At 40.4% G+C, this 21081-nt stretch overlaps 1 protein-coding gene across 1 annotated transcript; it reads left to right on the top strand.

Moving 5' to 3' along the window:
- The first annotated feature begins 553 nt into the window (after positions 1-553).
- Positions 554-20183, top strand: RAB43 (RAB43, member RAS oncogene family). The gene is made up of 3 exons (XM_065074457.1): positions 554-869; positions 11001-11184; positions 12074-20183. The coding sequence occupies exons 1-3, from the start codon at positions 648-650 to the stop codon at positions 12325-12327; spliced, it is 660 nt and encodes a 219-aa protein (XP_064930529.1). The 5' UTR covers positions 554-647; the 3' UTR covers positions 12328-20183.
- The last annotated feature ends 898 nt before the right edge of the window (positions 20184-21081 follow it).

Raw genomic sequence — 21081 nt, 5'->3', positions numbered from 1 at the left:
CTGCTGTTTGATCATCCTGTGCTCAGAGGCCAATGTGTTGTAGGAGAATCTATGCTGCTTAGGGTCTGAGGATAATTCCACCAGGTAAATGTCCTGTCCTCTTTCTAACCCTAACAAGTAGCTGGTTTTCTTCAGCAGAAGAAAAGCAGAGTCAGATTTAGGGTTGATGTGTTCTGGTTATAGAAAAACTATAAAAGTTGCACTTTCTGAGACACCCTATAAACAGTGCTTTAAGATAACTTAAATATGCCTATTTTAGCAACCACTCCTCAGGCTTCTCTCAATGTGCCAGTTCCACATCCCTTTCTGGAAACATGACAGTCCAGCTGAGGTTCCTTCTGGCTTGTAAACAGCCCCTCGCCAGAAGCTCGTCTGACAAGAGGGGTGCTGCACTCACAGCAGAGCGAGTGCACTCACGACCGCTGACTCTAACACATCTAACACTCTAGCACATCGCCTAAACACACGATGGTTTACGCCGAACCGCGCCCCGAGCAGACCCCGCCAGTCCCGGCCGGGCATGCCCGGGAGGCGGAGAGAGGGAGGGCCGGGCGGGGGCGGGCCCAGCGCTAGGCCCGGCGCGGCGGGGGGCGGCGGGCGCTGCGCACAGCCCGGCTCCCCTCGGCGGCGGGCGCAAGGCCGCAGCGATGCCCGGCCCGGCAGCGTCGGGGGCGGCGGCGGGGCCCGGCCCCGACCCGGAGGAAAGCTACGACTTCCTCTTCAAGCTGGTGCTCATCGGGGACGCCAGCGTGGGCAAGACCTGCCTCGTTCAGCGCTTCAAAACAGGGGCCTTCGCCGAGCGCCAGGGCAGCACCATCGGCGTGGACTTCACCATGAAGAGCCTGGAGATCCAGGGCAAGCGGGTGAAGGTGAGCGGAGCGGCGGCCTGAGGCGGAGGGAGCGGCCGGACGCTCCGGTTCCGGGGCAGGCAGGGAGCCGGGGCTCATCTCCCGGCCCGCCCCCAGCGCCGCGGAGCTCCGGGCCGCCGCAGCCGCCGAGATGCCGGCGGGGTCGTCCGGCCCCGGCCCGGCTGCCGGAGGAGGAGGCGGCGGTGGCGAGCGGTGCCGCCCGCCCGGGTGCCCCGTCCCGCTGCGGACTTGCCCGGGGCTGCTGCTGCATCCCAGGGCGGGCTGCTCAGCGCCGGTGCCGCCTTCCCGAGCCCTCCCGCGGGCGAGGAGGGACCAGGCGCATCCGTGGCCGTGTTTTGCTGGGGCAGGAACAGCCGTGCAGCCGCAGGCTGGGCTGGTTCCTCGTTAGCAACGCCTGAAGGCCGGTAGAAGCCCCTCCAAGGCTCACTTGCGGCCGGGCTCTGCCGCCGCTCTGCTGTGAGTGCAGCACCCCTCTTGTCAGACGAGCTTCTGGCGAGGGGCTGTTTACAAGCCAGAAGGAACCTCAGCTGGACTGTCATGTTTCCAGAAAGGGATGTGGAACTGGCACATTGAGAGAAGCCTGAGGAGTGGTTGCTAAAATAGGCATATTTAAGTTATCTTAAAGCACTGTTTATAGGGTGTCTCAGAAAGTGCAACTTTTATAGTTTTTCTATAACCAGAACACATCAACCCTAAATCTGACTCTGCTTTTCTTCTGCTGAAGAAAACCAGCTACTTGTTAGGGTTAGAAAGAGGACAGGACATTTACCTGGTGGAATTATCCTCAGACCCTAAGCAGCATAGATTCTCCTACAACACATTGGCCTCTGAGCACAGGATGATCAAACAGCAGGAAAAAGGGCTTAAAGCACCTCCAGAATGGGGTCTGACAGCTGTCCTTACTTATCCCCAGTGGAACTAAAAAGAATTTGACGCAGTCACTGCCTGGGAAAGATCATGAAACGGTACAGCTTTTGGTGACACAGAAATACGGTGGTTGCAGTTGGATTTTGCTCTGTGTTTACCAAAGTAGGTGTCGAAGTCCTCTATTCTTTTTTTATATAGAAATTAACTTTGAGCAGAGAATTAAAAGCAGAGAAAGTTGCAGAAATGGAAGAAATGAAGGCTTAAATTTTTTAGGAAAGGAGGGGGATTAGAAGTTCCACACCTATCCAAGGTGTTTATTTTCTTGGCAGTATCACACACTTCCCTATCACATATAGCTGTGGTTAGCAGATGAAAAGGAAACTCGGATTTTCTGTCTGTGCTGTTGTAATCTCTTCTGTGCTTTCTAGCAAGGGAGCTGTTGGAAGTGGGGTTTCTCCTTTCGGATTGAAGCCTGGCTCCATGTAAATGCCAGGCACATAGCAAGTGACAAATGTGTCTGTTCCTGGTGCCAGGGGGCTGGCCACAGAGTTGGGGAGCAGGAGAGGACTGGCCCGGGAAATAACCCCAACTCCCTACCTGTGCTCTTTTCTCTTGTCACTACTTACACCTGAATCAGTAGTAAGTCTGTAATGAAACCTGTGGGTTGTTGCTAAGTGTTTTACAAAAAAAAATAGTAAGAAAATGCAAGCTCTTGAAGCTTTTTCCTTGGAATGTTCTATACTTCCCCTTAGAACAAAAATTAGGGAGGCACAGATTGAAGAAGAATATTTTAAGCATTACTTTGGGCAAATTAATCCAACATTGTTGCCTATTTACCTTACAGATATTTTTGATAGCTGCTGCGTCAGGGACACAGCTAGAATATGAAAACATTTGCTTGGGAGTTTTTCTTTTTTTGGTCTGTTAAGGAGCGGGTTATATGTGAAGTTTTAAATTCCATTCAGACTTTACCAGTTTGATTGAGCTTTCAGAGCAGCCCATCCAATCTAGGTAGGATTGTTCAGCATGCTACAGGAAACGGAAAACAAGGATAATACTTTTGTGAGCTCCCTTATAGAGTAGGTAAATAAATTCTTACTATCAGATGTATCTTGCACATTTGACAGATTTGGGTTTGGTGTGGGTTCCAGTGATTCTAGGAGGAGCACTTCAGCTCTCCAAACAGCTCTCCTGTCCCCATAGTAAACAAGCCTGTACATGTGCTCTGTGAGAGACACTGTGTGTCTCATTGTGTCTGGCTCAGTCATGTGAGACATACTGTATTTTAACAGTTTCGGATAAATTGTTGATTGGGATGCCTCAGATCGAGGTGTTTGGGACATGTTTAAAATAAAGTTTGACCTTACAAAAAGATCCATACAAAAGCATGCCAGGTGATGATTTTCTGTGCTGCTCCCTTTTCATTATGGGTTTCTGCTACTCAAGACAGTGTCTTCGTAAGGAATGTGAAGGCTTATTTTCTTCTTAGCAAACGGTGCAGAATACGACGGTTCCTATTTTTATAATGTTTTGTAAGCTCATCTTCAGATGAGAACAGAAAAAAGTCCCACGGAGCTTTTGAATGCTTGCTCCACATCCCCGATGGCCTAAGCTTCGTCTTTGGTCAGGCTGAGGACAGTATTACAACACAACAGGGACTATGAGCCAGATACTTCTTTTGAGGTTGAAACAAACATTTTACGGTTAATTGTGTTAGTGTTCTTGTCTGTTTAAAACTTCAAGTGTTGTCATTGCAGTTATATAATGTTTCTGAAACATTTGGAGACCAAGGATTCTAAGTATCACTTCCTTTTGATGCATTTTTGTTGGATAAGGGAAAAAAAGCGTGTTGGGATACTGAAGGGATCTAAAAGTTCTGCAAATAGCTCTTTAATTGTTGTTTTTAAACTCAAGGCTTTCCGTGCATCTTAAAGCTGCATTCTTTCAAGTGCCTTAAGTGATGCTTACTACATCACTGTTTCATCAGCTACTGAAGCTGACTAAACTTCAGATTTAAAGAGATGTTAATGCTTGAAAAAGGATCTATTAATGGACAGTCCTGATAACTGAAGCATTTTCTTTTTAAATAAAACAGTAAAGTATTGGTATCATAAGCTTCCCCAGTATGTGCTAACCCCTGTTTGCCAATATTTACCACTTCCAGAGAGGAAGAATATGTAAGGTTGTCTGCGCCATCCAGTCTCCTGTTTCTCTTGTTCTTGTTTCAAGATCTCCAACTGTAATTTGAGGGGTTGTCCGGTGGGATGGTAGAGGCCCATTGCCCGTGGGACAGGCTGTTGTGAGCCATGGGCTCCTGGAGGCGCTGGAGAAGGCAGCCCGTGCGGAACAGAGCCAGGCAGGATTTGGCAGATCTAGCACACTGGGTTCTGCTGGAACTTCAAAGTCAAAGCTACCTGTGATGACCACCTTGATTTTTATCACAAAGGTGAATTCTGACCAGCAGATATCCAGAATTTCCCCCCTCAGCTTTATGAAATGTCTGCGGTCTATTTTCATTTTTTAAAAATCTCTAGCATATGCTGTTTAACAGCCTGAAATTGTGGCATTCTGCCCTATAAAATACATCCTCCTTAGCTGGTAAAATCCTACAGAGTACAGACTGTAGTTCCCAAAAGTTGTGGTTGTTGACTTAATGCATAGTGATTAAAGTCCTATTGATAAAGTAATTACTTGTTCTTTAAGTGTGAGAAAGCATCTGGCAAACAGAACAAAAAATGTTTTGTAACTGCTATGTCACTGTAAGAAAAGATTTATAAAATGGTGGAACTAAGACTACATAATGATAGGCAAGGACATTCTTCATTCCTAAGTCCATGAATTGTGGTTAGTAATAACAAAATTCCTTTCTTTAACTGAATTTCCTCTTAAATTAATTGTGTGTGTCTCTAATATCTACTTTATGCTGTCATTTCATAGTGGTTTACATATACTGAGTATTTTTTCCTTTATGCCATAGTTTTTCTCTTGCTGTATCTTTCAGAAAGCAGCAGAAGAACACTTGAAAACGAACACATTATTTTCCTGACAAATACGTCTTTATGTATCACCGCACTTTTTAATTTGCAAGCTTTTTCAGCCCATGTGATATCAAGATTCTTGGCTTTGCTTCAGGCCTCATGGCTGTAACTATATTTCCTTCAGAATGGCCCAAAATATAATGTGTCATTATCTGACCAAATTGCAAGTAATATAAAATTATGACTTGTTAACTGTCTTGATTCCTGACTGTTGTATTTAATAACACTGCTAAACAAATACAAATGAAGCTATTGGTTGCTCAATGGAAGAATATTCTTTGACATCCAGAGGAAAGTGTAGCTCTCTTCTGTGTTAACTACTGTGACACCCATGATGCTAAAGCAAACAGGAATGCTGCATTCCCAGCAAACAGGGATTCCTCGTTCTCTGAAAATGTTGTAGGGAAACAATTGAATGGATCAGTTTATCCTAACTGTGTATGGATATCGCTTTAAATTGAAATATGTTGCCATACTAATGTTGGTTTTGTTGCTTTTGACAAAAACTGTATGGGTTAAGTTTCCATATTGTTTCAGTAAGTTTTTTTTTATGAGCAAGTGTTGTAATTTGTCCGTGGACAGAAATGTATATTATTGTTTGCCATTTGAGGTGACAGGATTTGGACACAGTTGGTTAAGAATCATTTAGCATGGTCTTTGCACCCACCATTTCATTGCTGGAAAATGTTATGGAAGTTGCTATATATTGAAGAATTCATAGCACAAAAGTGACATTTCTATCTTTTTAAAGGAAGGTATCAGCAATAGGATGTACTTCGCTATTATTAATGCTCCTTCACAAGCAAAAGTAAACCTGGACTCCTGTGATAGTTTAGATGAACCAGGAAAGTTCTTAATAAGTTATGTAGGAAGTATGGAATGGAGAAATTATTTAATGTGTCTTGAGGCCATTTATTAAGCCTTAACCTTTGATAAACAACATGTTTATCAATGCAAGAAGACGCCACGTCAAACCATTTGATAATACTCATGCTCTTTGGTCAACCTGTCACCCACTGTCTTAAAGAAAGAGTTTCAACTATAGAAATAGACAGAGTCTTCAACCCTAATCAGACACCCCAGAATGTTCTTCTAGAGATCCACCATAAATTTTGCCACCTTCTGTTTTCCTTCTTACATTAAGTTGAAACATTCCTTGTTTCAATTTTTCTCTGGTGTCCCTCATCATGTGCCAGTGTGAAGATCCTGGCTCAGTCTTGATGACCTCCTCCTAGGCATGGGCCAACCGCTGACAGGTCATCTCTAGTCCCTCTCCCATGCTCAATAAGCTTGTTTCCCTCAGACTCTTCTCACAGGGTGTGTACTCTGGATACCTGACCATGTTGATGGCCCTCCCCTGAACTTGCTCCAGTTCTTCAGTGTCTTCCTTGCATGGGGGGTCCAAAACTGGACACTAGATTTTAATTGGAATCTAACAAGTGCTGAATAAAAGGGAATAATCACCTCCCTTGATCTGCTGGTTCCTGGTCAGCTTGCTGCCTGCAGAGACCCCCAGGCCTTTTCAGCACAGCCGCCCCCCAGGCAGCCAGAGCCCAGCCTGCATCTGGGCAGGGGCTGAAGGAGATTAACTCCTTCCCAACAGGAATAGATGAAAAAGCAAATACAAAAAGATGTTCAAGACTTTGTCTAAAGTACTTATGGAAAGCTCCGATTCTACAGCGGTTATATGGAGTCATGAAAAAACTTACAGGAATTAATAGTTGGTTTAGTGCTTTGCTGTTCGGTACCAGCCAGTGCTAAGGGCTCTGCTGGCCAAAAAAGTTCAAAGCTAAGAGCAGATCAAAATAACCAGCTTTTGTAACTAAATGGGCATTCAGTTGTAAACAATTAGGACAAGAAAGGTGGCTCATTGCCTTTGTTCACTTAGGGTATTCTGTCATATTCCTTCTGAACAAGGGGTGTTTATTCTGTGTTCTTTACCCTGTCCTCATTTGTCACTAGGGATGGTCCCCTGAAGACCTGCTACCAAACTCTTATTGCACAGGTGGTTTTCCTTAGTATCTTCACATGAATTTAACACAATCCTCCAGCAATCCCAGCTTCTCTCTTTCTTTCACCAAAATTGTTGTGAAAATAATTACAAACAAGGAATTGCTTAAAAGGTTACTAAGTGACAGACATGGCTTTCATCATGTTATTTGCAAAGCTGAAGCACTTAAATAAAGGCAATAAATAATTAAGAACTTTGTGTCATATACTGCATATGTGGTACACTTATACAATACAAAAGACTATATGATTGTACTTTTTTGGTAGCCTGTGGCTAGTACAGTTCACATGGTGTTTTGATTTTTAACATTTAACTTATATTGAGAGGCTTTTAAATGAGAAATACTAAAACTAATTTTTTTTCCAAAGAATTTGCAATTGTTATTTCTTGTCAAGAGTTGCCTGTTTGTAAAGATAGTTTAACAAAGAGACTATATAAAACTTTTACTGTAAAATGATGGGTCTAATTTGTAGTTGTGCTTGGTGTTTATATATAGTTCTCGTTTCTTTTTCAATAGAATTGTTTGAAATGTATCTGTGTACCCCTACTGGAGAAAATACTATTAACTTATGATCAGAACTGGTATTTTTGTAGTGACTTATTTTTTTTTAAATCCTATATTGGACTGATTTGTGCTATACAGAGATATTTTTTGTAGAGTTTTGTAAGGATGCTGTCAAGCAAATGAGCTAGATTTTGCCTCTAGGAATACATCTTCCTTTAAACTAGGTAATCTGTTTCAGAATACTTGCATACTCTGTTATGTCTGTAGTGTGTGTTCTTATTGTTTTAAAATAAGACAGTTATTAAAACTTCAAACACTGTGACAAACAAGGTTTTCAAGCTTCCAAATTGTGAGGAGTGAGTTGTTATTAGCCCCCTACAAAGTACCTTTGCACACTGAGCATGCTGCGAGGCAGGCTGATCCTCACCAGCTAGAGCTGCCGGCTCTGCATGCATCTGCCAGAGACCGAACAGGGGCTCCTTGCTCAGCTTCAGGTGAGGTTATTGCATCGGCTCACACCCACCTTCAGCAACAAGTTAAACTGAAGGGGCGTATTCATGACTAGTGGCAAAGTTGTCTTGAACTACTCTCCTCCCTATGCAGTCTGTGTGCTTTCAGTATAATTAGTATTAAGCCTTCAAACAAAAGGAAAAAACTTATTTTGCAGTTAAATCAGTGCTCTCTGTATCAGATTAACAGGTCCTAGTTTCAGTGCAGGGAGAGGGCAAGTTTTTGATGACCGTGTGGTCTCAGTTTGGCTGAAGCAAGTCGTTAAACCATGCCCTTATTTGACTGACTTTCCCTGAAACAAAGAGTAAACACCCACCTTGCTCCTTCTCCCAGCAGAAGGGATGGAACGGTGACCAACAAGTGTGTCGGTCAATATGTTGCAAAGAAAGTATCAGATTTGGGGTCTAATGTATCCCGTAGTCTCAGCAATGAAAGCAAACCCACAATAAACTGATGATAATGTAAAGAGCTAAATAATTCATAATCCTTACACAAAAGAGGAGTGACAAGTAGGGGAGCACGAATTTCAGATTCTTAAGGGAAGGAGCCTACCTGGAGGGCGTAGGCTGGGAGGAGATGGCTGGGAGCTCCTGGAAGGCCAGTCCTCTGTGCTGTTCCCAGCAGGATACTCAGGGCTTCAGCAACTGTGTATAATACATTCAGTCCTGCAAACACAGATAGAAATGTTTGAGTAAAAAATGTGTAGGGGTGCTGCAAGATCTTGTTGGTGACATTTTGAGGTTGCTTTATCACTACTGAAAGGCTGTGGAAATGATGGGGTGCCAGAGAAAGGCAAACGTCATATTCAGAGGGGCAAGAAATCCTGAGAACTACAGGCTGGTGCGACTCATTTTGGTTGCCCAGGAAAATCATAGAGCAGTCCTTCCGAGAAGAATTGAGTTTTGACCCCACTTTGAGCAGGCAGTTGGCTTTGCAGCCTCCCAAAATCTGTCCCAGCCTCAGTGATTCTATGGTACATACTTACACAGAGGTTTTCAAAATCTGGTGTACAGCACAAGGCCCAAGACTGGCTTGCTCAGTCACTCTGCAGGTAAATCCCTTCTATTTATACTATGTGAAAAGTGTAAGCTAAAACTTTTTTTTTTTTTTTTTTTAGATTTAGAAGGCTTATAATTATTTTATATGCACAGAATCTCAGACCTCTTCCAAGAGTTGGGTAATCATCATTAGCCTTGTTTGCACTTTGCTTAATCACGTATTAAGATTTAAAACTATGTAACAGACACAAAGGTCTAGTGGGAGACTGGAGTACAGAGAACATCTTACATAAACCTGCCATGAACTTCCTTGTCTCTAGTAATTGTCTGTTCTGTTAATAACCATTGCTTTGTGGTTTTCTGAGTCCATTACAGTCCCTTCCCCTTCGCTGAGAAAACTTTTACCAGGACAGAGAAGTACTTTTTCAGTGGAGTGATTCCTTTTAAGCTGTATAAATAACATTTGGGATCTAAATGCCTGGTTAGCACAGGAAAATGATCTGATCAGCACAGCCTATTCCAAAATGAAAATTTACGCTAAAAAATGCAGGAGTCAGAAGATACAAAGTACTAATGTGCAGAAGAAAGAAATGGAAAAGTGATTCCATATAATTTGGTATAAAACATCACTGGCACATTGTATTTAGTTGTCTGCACTTGAAAAGAAAGGAGTTCAGAGGCAGGGGAACTAATTAACAGGTCTACACATATAGGAAAGATTTAAAAACCCAAGAATATTTGCTTATGTCCTGTCTCAGTTAAGAGGAGATGCAGAATACATGAGGAATGGCACAAGGAGACAAGCAGTGGTCTCTCATGTCTCAATCCCCAAATGATAAATGAAAGTGCAACAGAAGGACAGAATATATAAAATTTATAAAAGGAAATTCTTTGGTTTCATTGCTGCTATGTATTAAAGCCAAGAGCTTTGCAAGATTCAAAAAGGATTAGAGATTTAAGTGGAGAATGAGAACATCCACAGTTACTTTAGATTAAAAGCTCCTGGAATATAAGCCGTCATGTTCTAGGACATTAGACAACCTGTAAAAGAAGAGGCTTTAAAAAGAAGTTTTCCTATGAGCAGGATATTGTGTTTGTCCACTCTGAGTTATTTGGCTGCTTCCTCTGGAACATCTAGTACTGGGAACTGAAACCCTGATACTGAACTCATAGCTCATACACTGCTGGATTTAGGCAAAAATCTCCATATTTCTTCCTCCTGCCCAGATGTAATGTCTCTTCTACCGCCTAAAAAAGGACGGCTGACTAGACTGACTACATCTTTGACTTCACTGAAACCTAGAATTGCTGGCTTTTCTAAAAGTTTTATGTTTTTTTATATATATTCTTTTAATTGTGTCATGTTTCCTTATAAAGCAGCATCAGTGCTTTCAGATGCCAGTACCACACCCTACTCCAGTTGTTATTGTCCCTGCAGCAGAACTGGCAAAACCGTGTCGGTAGCTCAGAGGACAAGCTGATGAAAACCCACTTGTAGTTTCATTGATACACCAGGCGATGAACTGGATCGGCTTGCCTGTGGACTAAGATTAATTTTTATAAATATATAAAGGGTGAGTGCCATGAGGATGGAGCCAGGCTCTTCTCGGTGGCAAACAATGACAGGACAAGGGGTAATGGGATCAAGCTGGAACACAAGAGGTTCTGCTTAAATTTGAGAAAAAACTTCTTCTCAGTAAGGGTGACAGAGCACTGGAACAGGCTGCCCAGGGAGGTTGTGGAGTCTCCTTCTCTGCAGACATTCAAAACCCGCCTGGACATGTTCCTGTGCGACCTCACCTGGGTGTTCCTGCTCCAGCAGGGGGATTGGACTGGATGATCTTTTGAGGTCCCTTCCAATCCCAAACATACTGTGATACTGTGATCTTATTTTTCTAACTCTGCTAGAGGAGGTGGCAAAGGGGTAGGGCTGGACATACAAAAGTGATCATTTCATAACGTGCCACAGAAGGATGCATCAGAGCTCACCTGCAGGAACCCAGAGTGTCTCAACTGATACAGATAGAAACTTCGAGCAACCAAGCACAAGAGGTTCTCCAGTGTATATTATTGTCCTTAAATCATGAACTAGAAAAACATGATGCCAGAATGTATTGTGTATAAGGGAGATTTATAAGAAGGCTATTGAATCAAGCCCTAGCTTTTAATTCAGTGTCTCGCTGTATGCTTTGTTTAATTTAGCTGCAGATCTGGGACACGGCTGGCCAGGAGAGGTTCCGAACCATCACGCAGAGTTATTACCGCAGTGCAAATGGAGCGATCCTGGCGTATGATATCAGCAAGAGGGGCTCTTTCCTGTCCATTCCTCGCTGGATCGAGGATGTCAGAAAGTATGCCGGTTCCAACATTGTACAAATACTGATTGGTGAGTTAAAAATTTTCATACCAAGAACTACATGTTACTGTACAATGTAATTAGTTGCAATAGTTGTTTAAGATGGTTAAAAGTTTTATTTTTGGTTGAAGTTAAGATGTGTGTAATAGATCCAATTGGAAATTTTCCCGATTTTTTATTTTTTTTAATTAGGAAGTGCTGATTCATGAAAACAGAAATGTCTTGCTTTGATCAATTTGTGCTAAGATGTAGCCAGCTTTGTATCAGAAGCCAGCTTTGAATCCTTTGCGTCTCACTTAATGGGGAACTGGGTGCCCAGGATCTCCGAGGGCACAACTGCGGTGGAGCTACTCTCATGATAAGGATCAGAAGGTTGCCAGGGCCCAAAGAAGCTCCATCATAGCAAGCTAACGTGTTTTGGTGAACTGGAGCACCCACATACTTCAGCAGATGGAGGATTTTGGAAGGACTTCAGGGCAATCAGGGTTTGTCAGTTCTCTGCTAGAAGTTCTGCTTCCCATCCCAAATTTTTCTGTCTCAGATGTGGCTCGAAGCCTGTAGACCTGTAGTATTCTACTGGTAAACTGCTGCTGTTTCATAAAATGGTTTTAGCTTTCACTTCTAGCCCATTTTTCTTCTGCTAAGGTCTACAGCCACCACTCTTCAGTTACTGACTTTTTCTGTTCTCTATAGCAGTCATACAGAAATACAGGTTGGAAGGGGCTTCGGAGATTATCTCGTCCAGCCTGCTCAAAGCAAGGCTAATGGCAGGTTGGTCAGGGCCTTTCCAGTCAAATGTTGAAAATCTCCGAGAATGGAAATTCTGCAGCTTCTATGGGCAACCTGAGAACCTCCTGCTAAATACTTAGTCTAACATAAATAGTCATTACGATTACTCCATTGTTTTTTTTTCTTCCAGGAAACAAGTCTGACCTAAGTGACCTTCGAGAGGTTCAGCTGGAGGAAGCTCAGAGTCTGGCTGAACACTACGATAATATCATCTGTGCCATAGAGACCTCTGCGAAAGACTCCAGCAACGTGGAGGAGGCTTTTGTGAAGATGGCTACAGAGCTCATGATGAGGCATGGAGGCCCCATGTTCAGTGAGAAGAATACTGACAGCATCAAGCTTGACAGCAAAGACGTTGTAGAAAGCTGGGGATGTGGTTGCTGATCCAACCTAGGTGATATCCCTAACTTTACTGGAATTTAGATGGTGCTTCACCCTAATGCTGAGTAGCATGGTAGCCATATTCTCCTCCTGTGAAACCAGCAGTTTTGTAGAAGTTAGACACAATCCTGTTTGCTTTGGTGTCTTATTTTTAAAAAGGGACTCTTGAGAGGTAGTCCTAAAAGTCAAGCCCTCTGAAAAACTCACTCAACATTTGTCCCCACCATTTTATTTTGTGTAACCTTCATACAAGTTACAAAAGCAGAGGAAAGAACTTTGAACTGGTGATGTGGGGTGAGGAGACAGATGGTTGGGGAAGAGACTGATGCACGCCCAAAGTCCAGAAGCATTTAGCATGGAACTGTTGGCAAAGGAAGTTGCTTTTGGAATAGGCAGTCTTGACAGTGTCTCTTTAAATCCTCAGCACTCCACCAATGACCAGAAAGTGATGGTGTCTTTGATGAAGGTGTTTCAAGTGTCAGAATACGCAAGGATTTGATTACAGGACCAAATAGCAGTCACCTGTCCTAGGGCATATGGATTGCTAGTTAGTAATGGAACAGGTGAGGAAGCCTTCTCTCAGGTTTTGTTATAATTTTTTTAAGTTATCATTTTAACAAAAAGCAAAATCAGCCTGAGCAATATCACGTGACTTGCTGTCAAGCAGGATTGGAGCAGTGTAGTTATTTTAAATACAGCCTTGAGGAGAGGGTAGATGCGTTTCACTTTTTGCTGTTTGCACAGTGATAGCTCCCTTCTCCAAGTGGGTATCATTCATTTTTTTGCCCTCAGGTCTCTTAATTTCATTCCATAAAACAAGACCTGCACCACTGGACGCAGGAACTGGGGAAACTTTGAACTGACTGGTAGCCATGATCTCCTGCCGTGTGCCTAATGGTCATCGACAGGGTGAATTCTGGTCTTATATTTGACATTATGTTACCAGAGTGTTTATTGCTTAAGTAGTATAAGTGGATTTGGGCTGTTTTTTAAACCATCTCTCTAAATACAATCTGGGCATATAATGGGAAAGAAGACTTCAGAATAGCTGAAAACTGCATGCATTGCAACCTCTTGGTTGTGGAAAACCAGCATCTTTTCTAGTGATTCCCTCCCAACTTTGTATTCAACTGCTTCCCTCTCCCTATCACAAGTTACCAATGGCTTTTCATTTCTTGAAAACACTTAGCAGGAAAAATCTGTCACTGTTGATCAGAAGTCTACGTTGTTATGGATTTGCAAAGGCAGCAGAAGCAGGATTATTTTAAACTGCAGTTAAAGCAAAGGTGTTCAGACGTGACAAGGGATTTTTGCAATCCCGCTACTTTGAAGGAGGTTGTTTTCAGAAAGCACTCACTTAAAGTGAAGTCACTTGTTGTTTTTGAAAACCTTGATCAAAAAGGACCTGAACTGGTTTCTTACTAGGGCTACACCAGTTTTTAGCCATTCAACATATCCAGTGTCATGAAAATCAAAAAGATTTAAGAAAGGGCTAGTGGATCCTAATTTCAATACTATTAATCTTCCTACAAAAAATATTAAACCATTCTCTGGTCTTTTGTTTTTTTAAACTATGAGGTAGATAATTGAGGAGTTAGGGATGCTTTGTAGCCTGTTTGGTTCTAATTTAAGGGGTTAATTTTCAAGTTTTATAGTAGTAAGAGTGAAAGGGCCTTAAATTTTTCAATTAGTATTGTTTTCACAATTTGAGTATTTTATATGGAAGGGCAGGTTAAGCTCCAGTACTTGGTACTATTTTTCCATAGTTTTCCAGGACCTTTCCAGCACTCCTACATCCAAAGATAACAGGTAGTACCTGTCCAGCAGTAGCTAGGCACTGAAAATGAGAATTGTCCAATCTCTAGATTTATTAGTGATTAGCATCCCAAGAGTGGTATTCCACTCTTGGGAAAAATGATGAAGACAGCCCGAGCTACAGCTCAAGTCCTGATAAATGTTTTTCCTCCTGTTTAGGTGGTCCTTAAGATACAGAATTCTAGCAAGCATTTGCTTTTATGTCATGACATATTATAGTTTACATCTGTAGGTCACAGTCCTGCAGTTCTGCATGCTTGAACATGGACCCTCAGATAAGCTCAGTGTCCCACTATTTGCAGGATTAGTGCCAAATTATTTAAGCCATGCTGATAAGAATTCACACGCATTTAAGAACAGTATTGCTACCTCTCAGATTGAAATCAGTAGTTTACATAGTAACTCATCTTAAAACTGGAGCAAGATGCAAAATGAACATAAATCCTGCTTACAGTGCAGTCAGTGAATGATTGTGTTTTTACAGCAGATGGAGAAATGAGCGATTATTCATCCATTGCCTTAGTTCTGAGGTTTGTTTAGTAAGCAAGTAGCATCAGACCAAGAACTATACTTTTTCTTAAGAGATATGTGGTGACAAATCTTAAGTTAGTCTTGAAGGTTGAGCCTCTGTCTGCAGGTTAGTCTGTTTCAGTCAGAAAACATGAAATACAGCACCAGTGATTTGTTCACTGTGTTTTCAAATGAATGCACTGATCCAGATTGGTTTTCATTTTGCTGTTGAAAACTAAGACTATGGCTTTAACTCAGCTTTTTCTTCTAACTCTTGGCTCTTCTTTGTTGTAAGAAGTGTAATACAAATTTGCATGCCCTACCTAACTGAACAAAAGGGAACAAAGAAACAGACTGAAGACCTGGATTATTTTTTCAGGTTAGTAGCAGATACAGATAACAGTGCTTGGGCTATCAGTAGTAAAAAGGGATTTCAATTACCAAACCCTCTCTTGGTCTATTAGTAATAGCCCAGTACTCAATAGGTTGACAGCTTCTTGATCAGAAATCAATTAAACAGGAAATGTAACTTAGAGTTTTTCACTCCCTTTCTGAAGGCTTTTGTGAAATCTGTAATTCACACACATAGCTATGTAATTCAGATATTAGGAAGACAGTCTTGTTGGTTTATTTCCACTAATCCTAGTGAAACGAAAAGGCTACCTGGGTGAAGAGAGTGAGTAGCAATAAACTCGAGATTTACTGGTAAAACCTCAGTTTCAAATCTTAGGTTACAAATGTGTGCTGACGTACATCAAGTGAATAATTCAGTAGTGCAGGATCAGAGTTCACAGCATAAACATTTGCCAGAAACCTGTTTACTGGCAGTTGAACATTAACAAGACTATGGTGCAGTAATTGCTTTTAAGCAGATCTCCTTGGCTGACCACGTATTTGCATTAGTGTTTATCATTTATTTTTGGCAGTACCCAGACTGTGCAAAATATTACAAAAACACAGAAGGGGACATTGATCCCTGCCTTGTACCACTTAGGAGTGGAATGCAGAGGCAAATACTGAAATGAAATCAGCACAATGTGGTTCCCAGAAGCGTGGGCATTGTTATCCTTTGTATTGGTTTTGATGTAAGCTAATTTTATCTCCAGTTACCCAACCAGTCCATCATCATGGATGGAACTTGTATTTACATAATTATAAATATTGGTACAATACCAAATGTGTCAGCCTATGAACTGCTAATGTTTGCTTTGCAAAACAAATTTTTTTTAAGAATGAGAACACTTAAGAACAGAGGAGAAGTCCTAAAAATGTTATTATTCTCACTGTAGTGGAAAGCAGGTCACATATGGGTGGGGAAAAACTACAAAACTAAATGAAGCCCAGCTAGTACTGCATGGTTTTCTAAGAACTTCATGAAAAGTGGAGCTCTTGTTCGTTTTTTTCTTTGCCTTTAAGGAAGATCATATTTATTTGAAGAATAGAGTTGGATGATCACGTGCAATATACATGCAATATACAGTAGCACCCTTAAATAACATTAAATCCTTTCCTTAATATGCCCCAGTAAATATTGTCCCACTAAGATTTACACCTCTGTTATTTAATCTCATAGTCCCAGCCATCTGACTGTTTGAATGTCTTTTGCCATCTCAGGCCAGTCCTGAGGGAACAGGGAAGTAGCAACATTATTAGTTTCTCTCTGTAGGATTGTTTTGAATTTATATGTTATTTCATTAATAGAAATAGTCTATGTTTACCCATCCTGCCTCCAAAGCATTTATTATACTAACAGACCAATGGCATTTGCCCTATTGCATTATTTTGTGTAAACACTATGCTGGAGGAACATGAAGTGAGAACAATACATGCTTTGAAAACTGAAAAATTAAGTGACTCTCCTTTTTTTTCAGTTTTCAAAGCATGTAATATATGCTTTGAATATATACATATGTATATGATTAGCAATTAATTAACAATTAATAAATTATATATAATTTTATATATATATATAAAAAAAATTAACAATTAATACATATGTATATGAAGCCTCCTGGGTTTCTTAGTTTTTACTGGCCAGGTAGCGTTAGATTTCTTTTAACTCTGTTGAATTGGGTTATAAAGCTATTGAAAACAGCAAAAAATCTCAGATGGAAGCATTTAATTGCAATCTCCACTGCATACTTTAGAAAAATACCCCAAAATATTCAACAACTAGGTGTTCTGATTGCCAGCAGAAGTTTGGCCCTCTGTATCTTTTTTATCATTTCATTTAAGTTTACATGGAAAAGAGCAGGGTTACAAAATCAAAACCAACCAACCAACCCAAACGTACATTTACTGCTTATGGAATTGTTGCCAGAGGTTAGATAAAAATAGCCAGCATACTCTTCTATCCTGATCTTAGCAGTTTTTTAATATGACTGAAAAATGTTAAAATGCACTTTAAAAATAATTATCTGAAGTACAAAGTGGTTGTGATTTTTTTCTCCCGCTTTGTCTCTTTTAACAAGCATTTCTATTACTTGAACATTGGTAAAGGCAGTTCCATGTATTACATTCATAACTTCAGGTGTCACTAAAGACAGACCGTGTCAAAAATTGTTTTGTTGGTCCAGGAATTAGTGGCCAGCGGAAAACAAGTGAACAGAATAACTCCACAAGAATGGGAAAAGTGAAGCCTAATTAACAGTCAGGGAAGATTTTCTGTTTAGTCCGATTATATGTGTTAGGTTTAATCAATGCTTACTCTGTCTAAAGAAAATATCTTCCTTCCCAAAGGTAAAATAATACACTATACAAAGAGTTACAGGTTTTCCCGTTCACTTTTTGTACAACAGAAATTTGACTGCTGTCTATATTGAACGAGAGTGGACAGCTTAGCTAGTTGAGCGTATGCTAACAGAACAGAACATTTGGAGAGCTGTTAAATTGCCTTAAAGCTGTATTTAGAACCTATTCCTTCCATTACAAGGTAAAAAGTATGTCTCTCTCCCCCAGGACACCATTTTAAAAACCTTTAGAAGATCCAAGATTGTACATTGATTAGAATTTATTGAGGCTGTTTTTATCATCAAAAAAGTCACTTTTCATATTTCTTTTGCAAGATATTATTAGACTTCAATTGAGTTATTTCCAACTGGATTATCCAGCTGAACTGCTGACACTGTTTTGTACTTTCTTTCAGCCTCAAATTTAACAGAAAATTTAAGATTAATCTTCCTATCACAAAACGCTGAAGGGCCACCAGATAGACTATAGTCAGCAGCTTTTTGCACTTGTATATCTATCAATCTCCTGCTCCTGTGACAGTTACTTAGTATCTGTCATGTATGCATATAATACACTATACACCAGAATCAATCAAGTCCAGCATTGCAATCGTTCATCCAAGCAGGTAGTATAAGTCAGGGTAAGATATTAGGTGGGTACAGCAGCTTCACAAAGCTGCTTCTGTTTAAGCTACTTCTGCCTAAGGCTTACCTAGCACATTCTAAATTCACTATTGCAGCTAAATTACTAGGAGTGAATTAAAATTAATTACTAAATTACTACAAGCTATATTATTACAAGTGAACTGTTTTAATTTCATCATAAGCATAACATTAAAAAAATCCTAAATTTATATATTTTAATTTTAAAGCCTAGACTAGGATACTAAGAACAGCAGACACCTATTTTCAGCTTTCAGAAAACGTACACCTTCACATTGACTACACTGTAGGAGTTTAAACTCAGAAGAAGAACAGAAAAGTCGTTTAGAAACCAGGCTAGGCCTAATGTAACAAGACCAGACATAATGTAACAGGAATTTAACACTTGCAAAGCAGAGTTAAGGAGTGTTTTTGCCGACTTTTTGGTATCAAAACCTTAATTTTCCCTTAAACTCAGACATCTTAAAGTACACCCTGTTCAGATGTAACAGCTGGCTAAAGGGATTGAAGTTTCTCTGAAGTTTAGCGTAGAGGAAGTACCTTACATATGACCAAAATTATGGCAAGCTAGCAGTTAGGAATTCTAATTGTTGGATCAATTAAAAAACAAAATAAAACAACTTTATGACACAAAGATTATCTTCTCCACATAACAGCAGAGGAAAACATTAATTGGAAGACTGTATTTCCTTAGAAATTGTCTTTTTAAGGCAGCTGACCAACACAATCTGTGTGTTTCCAAAAGCCAGTCTCTTCAGTAACTGCGAAGTAACAGCCTATTACACTGCACTGTGCTGTAGAACACGCAATGATCAACACCTGGGTTTTCAGCAATAAATTCTATGAGCAATATAGACTCATAAGAAGATGCGAGGGAGTAGTTTTGGCTGTCTAAACTACTGTATGTGAAAACAAGAGTGTGAAAGATGGTCCTTTGAACACGGCATGCAAACTTGTCTTGGCAGTTTGAAGGTACTTCTAAAAAGCGAGTTAAGAGCTGGATTTTCAGAGACATTAAAGCTGCAGACAGATGCCAACCAGTGTCTTCAAAAGCATCTAGTTACTATTGAAAAGAAAAAAGCACAAAACTTGTATGGAACCAGTTTTGCACTAAAGGGAAATAGTTAGCAGGAGAAATAAATACATTAATGGGAAAGGCAGAGCATCTTGATGATTCCGTATTTTTCATGTTCATTCCCTATTTCAATGCGATATGTAAGTAAGCATTTTTCCCCTTTATAAGTGGTATTAAAATAGATTATTCTTAGTGTGAAAAGTGGTTTGATACTTGACAAAATAAAACGCTATATACATTTTCTTAAGAGAGTGATAATATTGATGACAAGAATAACTTTGCTAATACAGTTTGTGGTGTGACATAAGGGATTTGCAAGCTGGAGTTAAGTGTTGGAATGGCGCTACGTGCGGAAACCCTTTCAAAACCCGGGGAAGCCAACAGCTGCGATCAGACAGGGTCCTGCCTGGCTGATGTACAGCAGACACGTACCGAGCAGAAGGTGAATTGAACTGTTTGTTTTTAAAGATTTCTATTTTGTAAGTCTGTAAGGAGAAATGCTAAGGGTTTTGACAGATCTGCTCAGTGCTGCCAACCCAGCTTTTCCCTCTTTTGTGCCTCACTCAGCGGTATCTGACAGATAGAAGCCCCACAACTCCACAGAGCAGATAGTGGCCAGGTGAGCCTGGCTCGCACACCTGTTGTGGAGGAAACAAAAAATCTCTAATTCATATTGAATTCATTCACTGCATTCCAAAATTATTTGAGGGATTTGGATGATAACAGTGTTAAAATTATTCTGCATTTTCTAAGACAGATCTGTTGCTGTTTTTCAAGGTTTCTTTAGAAATGCAGGCTGTACATTTCTAATCATCAGTAACTACTTTGCTTTTAAACTGTCTTATCACAATACTGTCTAGATCGTTTGGAATATGAGGAGACAAGGGAGCAAGCTTGCATACTACAGTAATTTTTATACTTTACCTTCATCTATTTATGAATTTATTATGAAAAATATTTTTAAACGTATGAAACCTGCATTTTGTTGTGAATTTTCGCAAAGTAGTGGATACATTGTACTGTGTATCATTTAAAAGGTTTAATTAAAGCAAACATTTGGCAATTAATACATTTTGTGGTTATTTTATGCATGTACCTTGCTGTGGTTTACTATCAGAAATGAAATCAAGTTGTAAGACGTTTAACATAGTACAGAGTATAGTACATAGAATAGTCTTCTACTTTTACACAAGATATGATCTAATGTACTCTTTATTAAACAAACAGTGCTTAGTTCTCTTTCATCCCTACAATTGCCCATCCCTTACATCAATGCACGCATATTACATTGTTTCAAATGAGTAAACTCTATAGCATAACTGGCCAGAAGATTAAGAATGAAAACCAACGTCCTCTGTGTTGGAGAAGTGCAAATAACTTTTTTCAGTGCTTACAATTGAGTGTAAACAGGGTAGTTGCAACTGTACCTTTGCAGGGAACATTTAGATCCTGGATTTTGTTTTATTTTCTGTAAATTAAACAAAGCAACACTTCCTTCCTTTTGCTTGGCCCTTTAATTCTAACGTCAGTAGATGAGCTAAGCAGGTTTTTGAAACCAAATATTGATTCTGTATTCAGTCTGCTACTTCAATAAGAGCCTCAGATACCAAACCAGCAATTGGTAGTTTTCAAGGAAATGTTCTTGCTCTGAACCTGGTTCCCTGGAGTGCTGGGTGTAGCTGAACACAACTGTCAATTCTCTTATTCTTTACTACCAGAACATTCTGGATGTGACTGTAGGTGTGCACAGTGCTTTGGAGAATCAGTGGAAGAGATAAATAATGCAACTGAGACTGAGAAATGAGACAGAACTGGGAGAAGCGGCTGATAAACAGAAGGCTGTTGGGAACAAAAATACAAGGGAAAAGTCAAAGCTTAGCACAACGTTTCTATGAATTATTTCGTTAGTATTTCTCCTTTCCATCTATCACCTAGAAATATTTTCTGAATGAGAAAAAGGTGACA

The sequence above is a fragment of the Columba livia genome, chromosome 10, assembly GCF_036013475.1.
Source record: "Columba livia isolate bColLiv1 breed racing homer chromosome 10, bColLiv1.pat.W.v2, whole genome shotgun sequence".
Lineage (NCBI taxonomy): Eukaryota > Metazoa > Chordata > Aves > Columbiformes > Columbidae > Columba > Columba livia.
The sequence above is the reverse complement of the archived record's forward strand: the minus strand, read 5'-3'. Positions and strand labels throughout refer to the sequence as shown.